The following is a 17610-nucleotide window of genomic DNA, read 5'->3' on the forward strand; positions in this document are numbered from 1 at the left end:
AGTAGAGACAGGGAAAATAGAAAACAGAGGTTTAATGCTTTAACTTTTACCTAGACACAAAAATCTTCAGGTGGCCCATGAGAACAAAGAATTTTCATAGGCATTACTAGGGGCTCTGTAGACCTGCATCTCTTCTAAAAGTCAATCAAGAAAAATGAAATGGATAGGGGCGCCTGGGTGGCTTAGTTGGTTAAGCGTCTGACTTTCGCTTAGGTCATGATCTCACCGTTCGTGGGTTCGAGCCCCGCGTCAGGCTCTGTGCTGACTGCCAGCTCAGAGCCTGGAGCCTATTTCAGAGTCAGTATCTCCCTCTCTCTCTGACCCTCCCCTGCTCACACTGTCTCTCTTTCTCTCTCTCTCTCCTAGAAATAAATAAAAATATAAAGAAAAAAAAGAAATGGACAAAACGGACAAATTAGAGGGAAGAGTATTTACACTGCAAGGGGATTCATCAGAAAATTTCATTAAATGGTGAGCTCCCCTAGTGTGATTAAGTAATTGTTTATAGATTGTTTCTTAATTGTGTGGGAGGAAAGCGGACAATAACACAGAAAGCTGAGGTGCTCAGAGTGGATTCCTAATTGCAAATCAAGCTAAAAATGCAGCTTGGACATTTCAGACATAATATTTGGGCAATGAGAGAGATGACACTATTTTTAAAAATATTTCACCCAGTTTCGTCTTTTTTTTTTCTTCTTGGCATGGGCACCTATAACATTCATAGCGGGAGCTGTGCCCTTCCTAAATTTGAAACGTATTTCTGTGAGTGTGACCAGATCTGAAGTTAAACACAATGGCAAAAATCTCTGCCCTCAAGCAGCTTAAGGGGTCACAGGGAGACACAGATGCATAAAGAAGCTTTTAAACACCGAAAAGAATTGCAGTTGAGTTTGAATCAGGTTCTCTGGGGGCAGATAAGTCAGCCTGGAGGGAAGTGTGTGGGAGGGTGGCTGACGGGAAGGCATGAGAAGGAAGAAGCCAGATGTGTTGGTCAATCTCCTGGGTTTTGTCTCATGACCTTGTTCTTGGTTTGCCCGGCAGCCCAATCGTTTTAAATCCCTGCTTCCTCTGGCCTACCTGTTAGGCCCTCACTTCCAGCTGAGCCTTCAGATGCTCTGTGTTGGCCCACACACCCTTCTGCATCCAATCCATGACCCCCCAGGGAAATCCAGACAGTCTGCTTATAATTCTTAGCTCCTTTCTAAATGTGCACTCTTAGCAACTAAAACTAGCTCAAACACATCTTTTTCTCTTCCACAAGGCCTCCAAAAGTGCCTTACACAGAGCACCACTCAGTCCATTTTGGTGGAGTGAATCAATACGTGCATATTCCTGGCTCAGAGTAAATATGCACTTCAAAGAACTTAGCTACTGGGCAGTCAGGACCAGTCATTGAACTGTGCTGAAACTACTTTGGCACCACAGGCCTCTGAAATGTAAGTGAGAATTACCTTTCGGACCATTTGTACAAAGTCCTTGGAGTTCTGAGGCGACAGACCCTGAAGCTGGCAGGTACAGGCTTCAAGGGAAGATGCATGAGCCACAATCAGGATGTTATTTCCTGGGGGAGGGAAAAAAAAAAAAGCAGACTTGGAAGACATTTCTGTAAAGACCTATGTTAACTCTGTAAATACTGGAAGACAGATGTTCCAGGGAGGGACAAACATTCTCAAGAATGAGACAATTTGGGGACACCTGGGTGGCTCACTCAGTTGAGTGCCTGACTTCGGCTCAGGTCATGATCTCGCGGTGTGTGGACTGAAGCCAGCGTTGGGCTCTGTGCTGACAGCTCAGAGCCTGGAGCCTGCTTCAGATCTTGTGTCTCCCTCTCTCTCTCTGCCCCTCCCCTGCTTGTGCTCGGTCTCTGTCTCTGTCTCTCTCTCAAAAATAAACATTGAAAGAAATTTAAAAAAAGAATGAGACAATTTGGCTAAGTGATATTTTGAAATGCTTTGTACTGTTAAGGCACCTAACATCTTTACAAAAAAAACCCTCTTAATCTTAAAATAATTATAGATGCACAGGTTATAATTATGTATATATACAATATATGAATACTTAAATTATATAATGTATATATAATTATATATTATGTGTATGACCTCTGTATTGTGTAACATGTATATACACCAACATATACACATATTGTGTGAGTGTGTGTGTGTGTACAGTATATACACTATATACCAAACTATATGTGTACTGTATACTATAGACATACATATGCACAGCAGGGAGGTCCTGTATTCCAGTCATTCAGCCTCCTTCAGTGGTAACATCTTGCCTAGCTATGGTACCCTAGCACAATCAGGAAGTGGATGCTGATATAATCTACTTGGTTTCTTTCGATTCCACCAGGTTTATCCAACTAGATCTCCTGTGTTAACTCTTCATAAACACCACAATCAAGATACAAATTATTCTATGTCTGTAGGGCTCATAACAATTCTCAATGTTACCTCTGTAGAACTGGGTGAGCACTTCCTGGTTGATAGAATATGCTGATGAGTATCTTTACAGTAGGTGCGTAGGAGTTGTAATGAAGTGAGTGGTTTATCAATTTTTTCAAGTGTTTATTTTTTAGAGACAGAGACAGAGACAGAATGTGAGCTGGAGAGGGAGGGAGAGAGAGAGAGAGAGAGAGAGAGAAAGAGAGAATCCAAAGCAGGCTCCAGGTTCTGAGCTGTCAGTCAGCACAGAGCCCGATGCGGGGCTCGAACTCAAACCGCGAGATTGTAATCTGAGCTGAAGTCAGAAGCTTAACTGACTGAGCCACCCGGGCACCCCAGCTTATCAATGTGACCTGAAAGGTGGGAGTTACCTACACTACTATTGCCCAGGCTATCCACTGTTCACATTTTGGTGTCTATAATTCCAATCTTTGCTCTATGAAGATAAATAACTTAAAAAGAAATGGTAATGTGCATATACTTTTGTAATCCCTTTTTATCTAAAAATTTATAGTGAATTGTCTTATGTATCATTTAATATTTGAGTTCAGTGTTTATAAAATTCAATAGCAAACCGACCAGTGTTCTAGAGTCTTCTAGGACACTGCTCTTGGTCAGTGCTAGCAGTGACTGTGTGTTGGTGAAGGTGTGTTTGTGTGTGGGGGTGCCCATGCTCCTGGATCAAATCATAGGCAATGCTAAAGAACTTCTGGAAATTGTAACAAGGAACTTTTTTCAGAGTGCAAGATACATAGCTGTAATGCAGAATTCTAAATTATTTCATATAGTGACTAAGTCTGGTGTATTCCCATGGAATGTCTACCATTTTAGGTACTCAAGAGAGGATATTACAAATTGAACATGAAAGCATCTAGAAGACAGTCTGGAAATATTTTTCTTTCTTATTAAGCCAGTTGAAATATCTTGAATAGCTTATTAACCAGGATGGAGAAATGATCACATATTTAACGTTTGTTTATTTTGAGAGAGTGAAAGTGGGGAAGGGGTCCAGAGTGGGGTGGGGTGGGGGGGAGAGAGAGACAGTGAGAGAGAATGGGAAACAGAGAGAATCACAGGCAGGGTCTGAGCTGTCAGCACAGAGCCCAACCTCACAAAACTGTGAGATCATGACCTGAGCCGAAATCAAGAGTTGGACGCTTAACCAACTGGGCCACGCAGGTGCCCCAAAATGATCACATATTTAAATATGGAGTCCAAAATAATACCACCTACCTTTACTTTTACATTCACTTATAATTTCTTTTGTTACTTGGAAACTTCTACTAATATAAGTGTCATAGGATTCTGAAACCACTAATTTGCCGACTGGAATGTGAGGTCTGTAATAAAAAAATGAACAAAGGCAATGAAAACATTTTGATCCCAAGGTAAAGCAACTGATATTATTCTCAACTTTTATTTCAAGACTTTTGTAGAGTTCTCATATTTCTGTTTATCCATTTCCCTAGAAGGGATGGAGAGTATAGGGAAGAGTATTTCCATTAGATGGAATTGGGGTCCAAACGTACATGATGTATGGAAATCAAGGCTGTGCACGCATGGTGTTAGGCTGACAGGCTGAAAAATGAAACATTTTTCATTTACAGATGGCATTTGGAGGATAACTCATAAGCAGTTTGACTAATCTTACTGACCATCAGTGGTAGGTCACACTAACAGGAAGCAAAGCAGAGCTTAGCTCTCTTTCTTTCTTTATATATTTATTCATTTATTTTTAAACATGTTAATTGTTCTTTTATTTTAAAGTTTTATTTATTTTTTGAGAGAGAATGAGAATGAGCAGGGGAGGGGCAGAGAGACGAGAGAGAGAGAATCCCAAGCAGGTTCTTCACTGTTAGTGCAGAGCTCCATGCGAGGCTCAAACTCACCATCCATAAGATCATGTCCGAAACCAAAAGTCGGACACTTAACCGACTGAGCCACCCAGGCACCCCTTCTCTTTCTCGATTTAGATCACCGGAAATTTCCTAAGCCTTTCTTCTGTAGCCTTATACACAGTAAGATGTAAGGATAGGTTTTATTTATTTTTAAATTGTTTCCAGCTTTATTGGGATATAATTCACACTTAACGTCATGAACGTTTAAGGTATAAAAGTGTTGATCTGATATACACATATTATGAGACGATTTCCACCATAGTGTTAGCTAACACCTCCATTACGTCATATACTCAGTTTCCTTTTTGTGGTGAGAACATTTATGATTGACCGTCTTGGCAACTTTCGATTATATGATACACTATTATTAACTGTAGTCACCACACTGTGCCTTAGATCACCAGAACTTATCAACTAGAAGTTTGTACACTTTGACTGACATCTCCCCATCCCTGCCCCGGCTCCAGTTGGTGGAAACCACCGTTCTACTGTCTGTTTCTCAGAGTTTGGCATTTTAGATTCCGCAAACAAGTGATATGATATCATGTGCAGATATCTCCTTGAGATCCTGTATGCATTTACTTGGAGCATATACCCAGAAGTGGGATTGCTGGATCCTATGTTCACTCTATTTTTAATTTTTGAGGAACCTCCATATTGTTTTCCACAGTGGCTGTGCCAGTCTACACTCTCACCAACACTCGATAGCTCTTGTCTTTTTGATGACAGCCATTCTGACAGGTGTGAGGTGGTGTCTCATTGTGGTTTTAAATTGCATTTCCCTGATGACTAGTGATATTGAGCATCTTTTCATGTACTTGTTAGCCATTTGTATGTCAGTTTTGGAAAAATATCAAAGTTTTTCTGCCCATTTTTAAATCTTTTTTTTTTTTTGGGTAAGAGTTCTTCATATGTTTTAGACATTAATCCCTTATCAGATATAGGGTTTGCAAATGTGTTCTCCTATTTTGTAGGTTACTTTTTCATTAAAAAAATTTTTTTAATGTTTATTTTTGAGAGAGAGAAAGAGAGCATGAGTGGGGAAAGGGCAGAGAGAGAGGGAAACATAGAATTCAAAGCAGGGTCCAGGCTCTGTGCTGACAGCACAGAGCCCAACGTGGGACTTGAACTCATGAACCGCAAGATCATGATCTGAGCTGAAGTCAGACACTTAACCAACTGAGCCACCCAGCCGCCCGTCTTTTTTTTTTTTTATTCTGCTTTGCAGAAGCTTTTTAGTTTGATATAATCTTATTATGAATTTTGGCTATTGTCACTTGTGCTTTTGGTGTCCCATCCAAAAAATTGTTGCCAAGGTCAATGTCAAGGAGCTTTTTCCCTATGTCTTCTTCTGGGGGTTTTATGGTTTCAGCTCTTACGTTTTAAGTCTTTAATCCATTTTGAGTTAATTTTTGTGACTGGTGTATCTGCATGCTGCTATACAATTTTCCCAATACCATTTATTGAAGAGACTATCTTTTCCTCGCTGAGTATTCTTGGCTCCTTTATCAAATGTTACTCGAATATGTATTGGAGGGTTTATTTCTGGGCTCTCAATTCTGTTCCATTGGTCTGTGTCTATCTTCATGCCAGCACCATACTGTTTTGATTACTGTAGCTTTGTAGTATAGTTTGAAATCAGGAAGTGTGAGGCCTCCAGCTTCGTTGTTCTTTGTTGGGTTTACTTTGGCTAGTTAGTTATGATCTTTTGTGGTTCCATACAAATTTTAGGAATGCTTTTTTTAGTTTCTGTGGAAAACACCATATGGATTTTGATAGGGATTGCATTTAATCTATAGATGGCTTTGGGTAGAATGGACATTTTGATATTAAAATTCTTCTGATCCATGAATATGGGATATCTTTCTATTTGTTTGTGTCCTCAATTTCTTCCATAAGTCTTGCAGATTTCAGTATACAGTATACCTCTTTCAATGAATTTATTCCTAAGTATTTTATTGTTTTCGATGCTAGTGGGAATGGGATTGTTTATTTTTCCTTTAGATGTGTTGTTGTTAGTGCATAGAAACACAAATGATTTCTATATGTTGATTTTACTTTACTGAGTTTGTTGATGAGTTCTGACAATCATATGGTAGTCTTTAGGATTTTCTGTATATAATATAACATGATCTGCAAACAAAGACATTTTTACTTCCTTCTTTCCAATTTGGATGCCTTTTATTTCTTTTTCTTACCTGATTACTCTGGATAGGCTATTCAGTATTTTGTTGAACATGAGTGGTTAGAGTTGGCCTTGTTCCTGATATTAGAGGAAAAGCTTTCAGTCTTTCACCATTGAATTTATAGTGTTAGCTGTGGGCTGGTTGTACATGGCCTTTATTATGTGGAGGTATATTCCTTCTACACCCAATTGATTGAGCATTTTTATTATGAAAGGATGGTGTACTTTGTTAAATGATTTTTCTTCATGAGGTGAACATATGATTTTTATCTTTCATTCTATATAGGATATCATATATTGATTTTTGTATGTTGGCCCATCCTGGCATCCAAGGGATAAATCCCATTTGATCAGTGTATGATCCTTTTAATGTGCTACTGAATTTGGTTTGTTAATATTTTAGTGAGAATTTTTACATCCATATTTATTAGGAATATTGGTCTGTACCTCTCTTTTCTTATAGTCTCCTTATCTGGCTTTGGTGTCAGGGTAACGCTGGCCTTGTAAAATGAGTTGGGGCATTGAAAGTCTAGGTTTTAAAAGCAGATATTGGGTCCATTGGGTCTGTGAGCTTATAAAATCTTCCTTAGTCTTTTGTTTCTTATTTTGAACACAGACCATCCACCTGGAGCTGGGAAAAGCTCAGGAAACACAGAGACGAAGAGGGACCCCGTTTCTGTGCTTGAGGAGCCCTCAGTGTGTGATTGGGGTGAGAAGATTATTGATATAAATGACAATTATGACACATTGTACTAAGGGATATAAGGGGATGATCAACACAGGGCCCTCCTACCTTGGCGGCCCTGCATGTTTTCAATCTAAGCCACTTCTGCCTGCTCCTCTCTCCATTTACTCCTTAGAGTTGCTAGTTGAGGAGATGTGTATCTTGTTTTTGAGTACAATGGTGTCCCATTTTCTGTCTTATTTTGTCTTTCACTGTTGGTGTTTAGTGGATGGTCGGTGGAGGTGGTAGTGGGTTATCAAAGTGAATTTGCATGGCCTCTTGATCAGAATACATTACTACTACTACTACTACAGAGGGTTACTAAAATATTCCCATGGGTCAGGCTCTGTGCCAAGTGCCCTAGTTGCATTCTTTGACTATAGCCCTCCCAGAAACCATTTGGCAAATCCTGTTCATGGATGACAGAACTGAGGTTCAGAGAGGCTAGAGGTGACTTGCAACTCTTAGGGCCTGGATTTGAACCTGGGGCTGAGATCAATAGTGGTAAACTTATCCTCCGTTTTGGATAGCTTCTGAAAGTGCCTCTTCCCCCCAAGGTTGCCCTTCTGTGCATTTGGGTTTACTGTCCAGAGAGGAAGGATGGCATTCCCTTTGAAGGAAACCTGCCCTCATTGAAATCACATTCCCTCAGCAGGCATACTTCTCCTAGGAAACAACCTTCTGTGTCTCCCAATACCCTGGGGATAAGGGGAGACATGAATCACCACTTTTAGGGATGTACCTCATTGTTCTGGAGCAAACTCTTTCTTCTGTCACCACCTCTCATCCAGTTCCATTACCACTTACATCACCTGGTCTCCAAGGAGCCCTAGATGGTGACAAAGGGCCACTTTGTACAGTCTAGGGAGTCCTTTCCATGGTGAGACCACATTGGAATGTAGGAGATTTTGTCTAAGGGAAAAGTAGGTGGATGCTGGGATCAAGTTTCTCCTGGTCAATTCCTGCCTTTGTCTGTTCTTGCCTTGAAGTTGAACCTATGAAAGGCTTCCATGTTTGAACTAGTTCTGACGGGAGTAGGATGGAGTCCATGCTTGCTCACCCCTGTCTACAAGCAGGCGTCATGCTTCCGGCCACAATTGCAGGACTCGTAGATGCTGCTCAGAGTCAGGTAGGCCTCTGACCACCAACTAGACCTGGAGCCCAGGAACTGGGTGCTCAGCGTCCCTGGAATAGAATTCTTCCCAGCACATACTCTGTTCCACACTTTGATCTAGGCTATGGTGAGGGCTTCTGCCTTGAGCCCCACACCAAAGTATGACTCGCCCCTCTAGCACTCCAGGCTTCTGCCCCATCTGCATGCCATTCGCCTACCACACCTAGTCAGAGCCCTATTCTAAAGCCCTATCCAACTGGTATATATTTCATTTTTTCTGCCTTGGTCCTCCTGGCCCAGCTCCCTAAGACTGGGGCTGCTTTCTACACCCAGCCCAGCCCCCAGGCTCTGTCTTGGTGCCTGTGGATGAGGCTTCGATATTAGTCACCAGGCTGGTTTTCCTTAATCTGCTTCTGTCCTGCCTCCTTGTTCCAGAGTGCCAAGACTCTTTCAGTGGTGCCTGCTTGACTGATAATACCCTATCCGTCCTCACCCACCACATTTATTCAATCATTTAGGCATCAATATGTGCCTTAAAAGGCCTGCTCGCTTGACATAATAAATTTCAGAGGGAATTTAGGGGCCACACCTCTCACGTGCTTTATTATAGGAGTTTCACAACTGATCTACAGAGTTAGGGGCTTCATCCATCTCTCCACATCCGATGCAAAGTGATTGACTGGAGTTCTGGTTTTTCTGTAGGGGAATAGAAACTCTGGACTAAGGAGCACGTTCTGGCCCCCAAGTCTGAACGGCTCGTACTACCAATGGTGCGTGGGTCTGCGTATGCACTGAAAGGTTCAGACAGAGTGATTCTGGAGAATTCTGTAAACCAGCTTGGGAGGAACTGGCAGGATGCGTTTAACAGGAAACCCAAGACACAGACTTGGATGGTCTGGGAGGTGCTGCACGGTGAGTGAGGAAAGTCATTTCACCAACATTGGCAATAACTCACCCTCTTTCCCGCCAGAGAGATGAGGGCTGTTGACACGGGGACTACAATTTATTGCCATTTCCCCCAAAGGACAGAAAAACAGTTGCCATACGGTAGAGACAAAGTATGAAGTACAGTTGAGCCTTGAGAAACACAGGGTTGAACTCTACACGTCCACTCATATGTGGATTTTCTTTATAAATACAATACAGTACTGTCCATTTATTTTCTCTGGTTTTTTAAACACTTTCTTTTGTCTTCCTTACTTTATTGTAAGAATACAGTACAGAATACACAGAACATACAAAATACGTGTTAATTGACGGTTATCGGTAAGGCTTCCAGTCAACAGCACGGTATGAGTAGTTGAGTTTTGGGGAAATCAAAATTATACACATATTTGACTATGTGGGGGTCAGCCCCCCCACCCCCTGTGTTGTTTAAGGGTCAGTTGCCTATTAGTAGGGGGTTTGATGGATTTAATTGTATTTTTGAGGAATGCAAACTCCATTAAGCAAGTAGCACCTATTAATTTAGGGAGTAACCTGAAGTTTTACTTACAGAAGAGGAAAATGAATATGGAAAAAAGATACGTTCTCCTACCTTGGCCAGAAGCTCACGTTGCGTCATTTGTGGTTGGGGTAGGTATTTGAAATGAAATGTCAAGGAGGACATTTCTGCTTTCGTTGGTCACTTGCGTCAAATTCTGCCTTATAGAATATGAACTTAATTTCCCACCATAATGGTTGTGGATATCCCTTCTCAGGGACATTTTACAAAATGCCTGAGTGGAGTTTTGATAGTTAAGAGTGAACCATCAGTAACAGTTACATTAATTGTTTACATGTGGATTATTCCTTTGTGATCACTCTGCAAACATTTCTTTTTACTCCCAGGGCAAAAAAAGCAAAGAACTAGGAATGGGGAAGATGGCAAAGCAGACTGTACAGTGCTTGACATGGAGAAAATGATCAATGGAGGTTAGTTGTTGTTGTCATTGTTAGGTGTGGCCACTTAAACGTATGACTTAAGGCAAGCTGCTCAGACTCTCTTATTTATATATTACAGTGGCTTGCCTCCACTCTGGGGTTCCAGCAATAACCAATGAAGATAAAGAGAATTAAAAATGCTTTGAAAAACGAAAAATGACAATCCAAGGCAAGACCCTTGTCACTTCCCTTATCAGCCCCAACAAGCTTCCAGAACCACATCACCACTAGCCAGTGCATGATCCTGGAATGCAAAGTGGTTTTATTATTCCCTGGAAGAGATATAATAAAGTTAGGAAAGCCCAATGTGTGGGGCTTTCCTAAATATAAAGGAACAACATATATAAGACATATATGATATATGAACAACATATATATGAACAACATGTATATGTTATATATATAACTAAATATAAGGGAACAACATATATATGATATATAAGATACACTGTATCTGATATATATATGTTGTTCATATATTGTATGTTATAGACATAATCCTAATATAAGGGAACAACATATATATGATATATATGATATGGGAACAACATGTGTTATATATATATATATATAACCCTGAATATAAGGAAACAAGAGATATAAGATACATAAGATATATGAACAACATATATGATATATGAATAACATATCATATATATGTTATATATATAACCCTAAATATAAGGGTGGCTTTTCCAGTTAGGGTTTTTCAAAATCATAACTTGACTTCCACCTATACGGACAACTGCCCATGGGCTACAGCTAGTCCTTTTCTGCGTAGTTAGCCTGGCCTGGTGTGGAAAGGTACTTCCACATCAACACTGGGAAATAGCGCAGAGGGTTACCTGTAGGTTGTATCAACACTCAGGTTGGCTGCAGCTAACTCTGACGGAGGTATCCACGCAGGTAATGTGTTCCCAGCAACCCATTTTGTCCACTCAAATAAGCCAGGCTCTACACGGATCTTCAAGTGATTTTCCTGTTGTAAACCTTAGAGGTAAAATAAAATGAAGATGAAGGAAATACCACTATGTTCTCAGTGGAAAAGTAAAAATAGAGGCCAAATTGTTATCAATGCAGATAAAGCTATTCTCTTTCTCTCTCTCTCTCTCTCTCTCTCTCTTTTTTTTTTTTTTTTTTTACCCATTGCTCTCTACAGCTGTAAGAAGGTGGAAAGCATGTGGCTTTGAACAATTTTTTAAATTCCATATGTACCAAACATATGAGTTAATACTCTGGACACACCAGCAAGATGTATGCTGGCTTTAAGTGGTCTCTGACTTACAGAAAAGAACACAAGTCCTTACCCATATAATGTATACACTTCTATGACTACCAGAATTCCTTTGTCTAAGGTAAGTCCCAAGATTGCCTTACTAAGAAACTTAAGGGGTGTCTGGGTGATTCATTGGTTGAGCGTCCAACTCTTGATTTTGGCTCATGGTGTGACTCCAGGGTTGTGGGATCGAGCCCTGCGATGACGAATCTGCTTAAGAATCTCTCCTCTCTCCCTCTGCCTCTCTCAAAAACAAACAAAACTTCAGAAATTCTCTTAGCATCCATTGCTCTCTAATAGCTTACACTGTATTTGAATATCATGTAAATTACTCATTTCCTCTACCAGAAAATCCAATGTTGACTATTTGCAAGTGCCAGCGTATAAGCCCTGTGTTTTTTCGAAGTGTAATTACCCTCAGAGTAGGACTCATCCCTTTTTAACTTTCTTTATATTGCCTTTCACCAGTTTTTCTGTGCAAATTTAGTACATACAGTATTTTAATATACAAATGCATTCTGGTTTACTTAGGGAATAGAAGGCTCAAAGACAGTGTAAATTCTTCATTGGTTTGGCTATTTCTGGCTCCTTTGTTTGTTGGGTATAAATGAATAATTCCACTCTGTTTCTACAGACTTCCTTCCAGTGAAATGAGAATGGAGATCACTGTAACTCAAGCTTCCACAGATATTCGGGTGAAAGTTGCATGTCTTTATAGCAATGGTGCTTTTAAAGTCACCCAATTAACTAAAGAAACAAGAATGATTAAGATTTGTAGACACTCAAGAGCACCGTTGCTACTATAAACGAGAAGCAAACAGAGCAGAGTGGGAGGAAATGATTTCACGGTTTCACGGCAAAAAGGGGATCACACTCTGTAGGCTCCAAATTATTGCCAGACAATGATATCTTACAAGCTTACCATTCATCCAAGAGGGCTTTACGTTTTCAAGAGAAAAATTGTTTATGTACCTCCTTTCATCTTACTGATGCCACCAGAGTATGATTTGGGCCCTATTTGCAAAGATCTCTTCCATAGGAATCCTGGCTAAAAATACCAAAAATTGTTTTTAAAGTTTTTATTTAGTTAGTTTTTGAGAGAGAGAAAGCACAAGTGAGGAAGGGGCAGAGAGAGAGAGGGAGACACAGAATCCGAAGCAGGCTCCAGGCTCTGAGCTGTCAGTAGAGGGCTCAAACCCACAAACTAGGAGATCATGACCTGAAGCTGAAGTCGGATGCTTAACCAACTGAGCCACCCAGGTGCCCCTAAAAAGTTCAAATTTGAAGCTTTCAATTGGCTAATGTCCCAGGAGTCTAGGATGATTTGGGTGGAGGGCTGCCTCCAAGGCAGAAGGATGGACTTAGTTGACCTTTCTCAAGTCTAACCTTTCAAGATGTTGTATGCGGTCTGAACGCAGCGCAGAGATGGGGAGCAGTAGACGTGGTCGATAATGGTATTGCTCTCTAATAAAGCTTCACCTGCAAAGGAAGGCAAACAGTTTGCTGAATCCACTCAGTGTCAGCTGGACCTAGTATGGGAGGGGGTAGCCTGCAAACCTCTTTTTCAAAGGGGGCTCGCATAGAGCCGGCAGTGTCAGCCTTGTTTCTGACCCACCCCCTCATCCATGTTCCCATGAAAGAGCCCCAGTGGAAGACCCCCCACCTTGTCTTTTTCTTTCCTTCTTTCTGATGCTAACTAGCAGTAAATTATCCATCCAAGAGAGACCCGGAAACCTGAGAATGCTCTGGTTTTGCATCTGTGATAAAAGCAAGATGGTTTATATTGCGACAATTAGATCTTGTTTTACTTTCATCCTGTGCCAACCAAGATCTCAACTTGTCATGGTCCTAGAGAACAGAGGTAGATCCCAACACCTGATACTTCAACACTTTCCTCACGGAATGCACTTCTTTTCTCTACTGGATAAAGTCTAAACACTTTAATATGGGGGTCAAGGTCTTCTGTAAACTTGTCTTTATCCATGTCACCAACCTTATCTCTTGTGTGGCTCACAACCACATTCTAGAAAAAGAGAGCTTTCTCCTAAGTACTTTTGATATTACTTCTCACCTCTATGACTTTGTTTTTCCTCTCCTCTCAGGTCCTACACTTTCTCTACCCAGCTGACTTCCCTTCCCCTTGTCTGTGTGTGTTTTAATCCGCCTATATTACTCTGTACACAATTCTATTCTTGAGAATACTATACTGTAAGTATTAAGTCGATACTTATCGACTTAAAAGTTTGTTTCCCTGAGGGTGGGGACTCTCCTTGGATCCCCAACACCTAGCAAAGGACCTCGCACAAAGTAAGTGATCCATGAGGATGTTAAATGACTGGATAGGACAAGGCTGCTGTCTCTGCCTGGCAGGTATGAAACAGACCTGCAAAGAACTGACCATTCTCAAAGGATGTGTTGGCCTCTCTACATCCAGCCACCCCAGGATTCTCCTCCCCTACGCAGTAGAAGCTGACCTTGCGCCATCACTGCGCCACACAGCCCTCAAGAGATCATACCTGGTTGACTCTGGTAAACCAACCTAGTGCCCAGCCCAGTGTCCTGAACTTAATGGTTATGTAATAAATCCCTTTTGAACTGGAGGAATATGCTACTTCTAGGAAAGTTGTAGAAAGCCCTGGGAAGCATCTTGGCACCCTACTGGAACCAGTCTTTCAAAGAAGCAGCCAGGAAAGGCTGTGCAATCACTCTACAACTTACCCACCAGTCTTGCTTGCATGCATCCAAACACAGTGATTGGGGCATCTTTCTCATAATCCCGGAAACCACCACTCCGCTGAGGTAAGCTGTGAGGCATGTTCAAGTTGGTACGTATGTAGCGGCCTGGAGAAACAAAGTCAGACAAAGGATGACTTTCTGTTTTCGATCCTGACAGCCCTCCACTTCCATTCCTTTTTGGCCAAAGACACTGAATTGACCTTTCTAGACAATATTGAGGCTGACACTTTTCCTTTGGTAGAGTCTTAGAATCCACCCCTTTGTTCTACTGACGGGAGTGGCAAGAGATAAGTTTTTATGTGAAAGTAACAACCATACACTCTAAAGCAGGAGAAGTCTGTGATACGCAAGCCTCTCTCTCTGACATGCCACGCAAACGAAACAGGAACCAAATAAGCCAGGGTGATTTAATGGAGGGAATGCTGGCCACAGAATCAGGACACCTGTCTCTTCCTCTTCCTCTGCCAAATGACCATGGGTAAGACATTTGCTTCTTGGGTCCCTGGTGTCTTAGTTTATAGAATGGGGACAAGAATACTTACCTCTTTGTTAATACTCAAGACAATCAGGAAGGACTTAGATTGTAACACATTATAGCCATTTCCCATAGCACAGGAACCATGAAAGACTCCCATCTAGACAAATGTAGCTTGACAGTGCCTCCTAGAGGCCATAAAAGGTATGCCAAGGCTAAGCAGGCCAACTAACCACTCACCTTTGGCATCAAAGCACTGCGATAGCCAGTACTTCCCAAACACAACATCCATCCTCTCACCGTGCCGGCACACAAAGAGGCATCTCTTCTGAGGGCCAGGCTGGTTATTGACCCTCAGAGGCTGCAGAGTAAGAAAGGCTATTAGTGGGGGAAGCAGAGAAGAAAACAAACATGTCCTGGAGCCAAGTGCCAGATGAGTAGAGCAGAGTTCCAGAACAAGTTCTGCCCATATATGACTTGGACAAGCCCCATAAGGATCTTGGATTTACGTTGGCCCATCTGTAACAGGGGGGCAGTAAGATGACTCCTATAGACCTCACAAGTTATTCTGAGGCTCAGATGAGATGAACTGCATGTGTTCTGCAAAAGCAGAAGGGTGGTAGAAATCGTCTCACCGTTGCTGTTGCTGCATGGGAGTAGCATTTGGCTGATACAAAAATGCGAAGACCACTCGAGTTACAGCTCGGAGGTACAATTAGCCAGTGCGTAGACCTAGTCACCTAGTCCTCCTCCACAGGGCTACTTCATCAACTTCAGAGAGCGAGGACTTCTATCACAACTATGTCCGCCTCACCTCTAACATATGGTGGGTCTCCTCTGGCAATGAAGTTCTTCTTTGGCTATTCTAATCCTACTTTTGGCTCTGTTGTCTGACTATGTCTATGTTGGTATTCCCAATGGCTCAGGGAGGTCAGCTGCTACTTCTGAAGGATGAAATAGGCAGTCTAGTCAAAGGCATGGCCAAATGAGTTTGGGTTCTGTCAGTGCTGGGTGGATCCTTACAGATGTTTCTATATTCCTTCCTTCTGATGGTCAGCTATTCCCAGTTTGCTTAGTGTGGCCACCTTCGTGTTGGCCAGCACTTTACATTTGCTGCCAGTTAGTTGTCCTGACAGGGTTAAAAGGTGGGATAATGGCATGACCTTTCCCGTTTCTTCTCCTACTCTTCCTTAATTCAAGCTCTGGGCTCCAACCAATGTGATCTAGTCTCTTGGTCCTCAACTTGCCTTTGTCTCTATTTTTCACAACGATCCCCACCCCCACATTTTCCATTCTGCAATGTTTCTGGCATATGTTGTGCATTCAGATATACATACGTGTGCCAGGCACTGTGCTAAAAGCCTTAGGATTTCTTTTTAATCTCCCAACGGCATGTGAAATTATGACTCTACAGATAACATGTCCTATTCTCTGAAGAATCTCCTGCTCTACCAGCCTAGACCTGGATGCTGGGACATATGGTCAGTACCCTCCATCTGACTATCCCTAACCTTCAATTCTGTGTATCTTTTATAATTTTGTGCATTTTCTACCCCCAAGAGATCTGGGACCCTTTGGGGCACCAAGGGTAAGCCCTCAACCTTAGCAAAGAAGCGCCCCATGATCCTGAGTTGAGGGTGTGACCCCAATGGTCAGCTTTACCTGCGTGGGCTGGCAGATGATAGTCAGGGGAGCCGTCTCCCCCAGGCTCTGGTCTTCATACTGCCGCCTCTCCAACACACCATCACCAAATGAGACAGCGTTAGAAGATGCTGTGTTTAAGATCGAGTAAGAACTGCAGGGGAAGATGAGGAAGCTGTTAACTGTTTTGGCCAGAAGTCATTAGCACTTCACCCTTGGGCTCAACATGAGTGTGGGAATTAGCAGGAAACACACCCAGGGCAATGGCTGGGAATGCTGAGGAGGGGGCGCCCCATTTCTAGAGAGGAACATCTTGTTTTATGCTTAAGTCTTGCAGTTACTAAATTAGGGGTAGATGGGTTTCTGTGCTTGTAACAGATGTGTTCATCTCTCTGGGTAGGGACGGGGCCCTGATTTTGTGCCAGTCAGGATGCCACAGCCATGGTTGGTGCCAAAGGCTCGCTAAAGAATAATGAGTTTTCAATTCTGTACCATTGTTTCCAGTGATTTTTCTGGCTCCAAAGGAAAAAACAATTCTTGTTGCCTTTCATCTTTTCCATGGTGATTTTCATCTGAACTGACAAATTAGATGGAGGATATTTACGGTCTCCACCACTCTGCCTGTGGTTGCTAATGATCAAGGAAACCTTTTGGCCATTGTCCTCTCTTCCACCTTTCTTTGGGCGCCCCACCCCCTACGCATCTCAATAACACCTCCAACAAGATGATTAAACACAGAATTATTTCGGAGGAGGCCATTCTCGCCAGATGTATGGAGCTGTGAGCCAAGAGCTCTCATTTCTGGGTGTTACACCGTAGCTACAGAAACCCCAAAGAGGCCTTGCTGACAGGGAGGCAGCAAATTATGCTGTGTCTGAGTTATTTTGATGAGTAAGTCCTCCAAAAGGCTTTATCTAATAGACATTCCAATTTAAATATGGTTGCAAGGCAAATCCAATGAACATCTCCTCCTGCATCACTGACTGGTGTTCAAGAGACAGCATTTAAATTTTAGATTTCTTGCTTCTTTACAGCTAGAGTAGCCATACGTTTCAATTTGCTCAGCCATAGTCCTGGCTTGTACCTGTTGACCCACTCTGTTCAGGACTGTTTCATTTTAACACAGAAATATTTGAATTTCATTCTGGAAAAGCACTTTTTATAGTCAGCGATCTAATGAAGCTACTG

At 41.9% G+C, this 17610-nt stretch overlaps 2 protein-coding genes across 3 annotated transcripts in view; both read right to left on the minus strand.

Moving 5' to 3' along the window:
• CRTAM (cytotoxic and regulatory T cell molecule) overlaps nt 1-1503 on the minus strand; it is a 43141-nt gene extending 41638 nt beyond the window's left edge. Inside the window, exon 1 of the mRNA XM_039217698.1 lies at nt 1452-1503. The gene's annotated coding sequence lies outside the window, so the exon portion shown is untranslated. The remainder of the gene's footprint in view (nt 1-1451) is intronic.
• UBASH3B (ubiquitin associated and SH3 domain containing B) overlaps nt 1-17610 on the minus strand; it is a 140851-nt gene that overhangs the window by 4683 nt on the left and 118558 nt on the right. For both annotated transcript variants that reach the window (XM_039217696.1, XM_039217697.1), the window contains exons 7-13: nt 16444-16576; nt 15022-15142; nt 14289-14411; nt 12957-13049; nt 11140-11284; nt 3684-3790; nt 1452-1561 (exon numbers count right to left, since the gene is read on the minus strand). In XM_039217696.1, coding sequence (XP_039073627.1) covers nt 1452-1561; nt 3684-3790; nt 11140-11284; nt 12957-13049; nt 14289-14411; nt 15022-15142; nt 16444-16576 — 832 coding nt within the window. The remainder of the gene's footprint in view (nt 1-1451; nt 1562-3683; nt 3791-11139; nt 11285-12956; nt 13050-14288; nt 14412-15021; nt 15143-16443; nt 16577-17610) is intronic.

Source organism: Hyaena hyaena, unplaced genomic scaffold (genome assembly GCF_003009895.1).
Source record: "Hyaena hyaena isolate Hyena2069 unplaced genomic scaffold, ASM300989v1 scaffold_708, whole genome shotgun sequence".
Taxonomy (NCBI): Eukaryota; Metazoa; Chordata; class Mammalia; order Carnivora; family Hyaenidae; genus Hyaena; species Hyaena hyaena.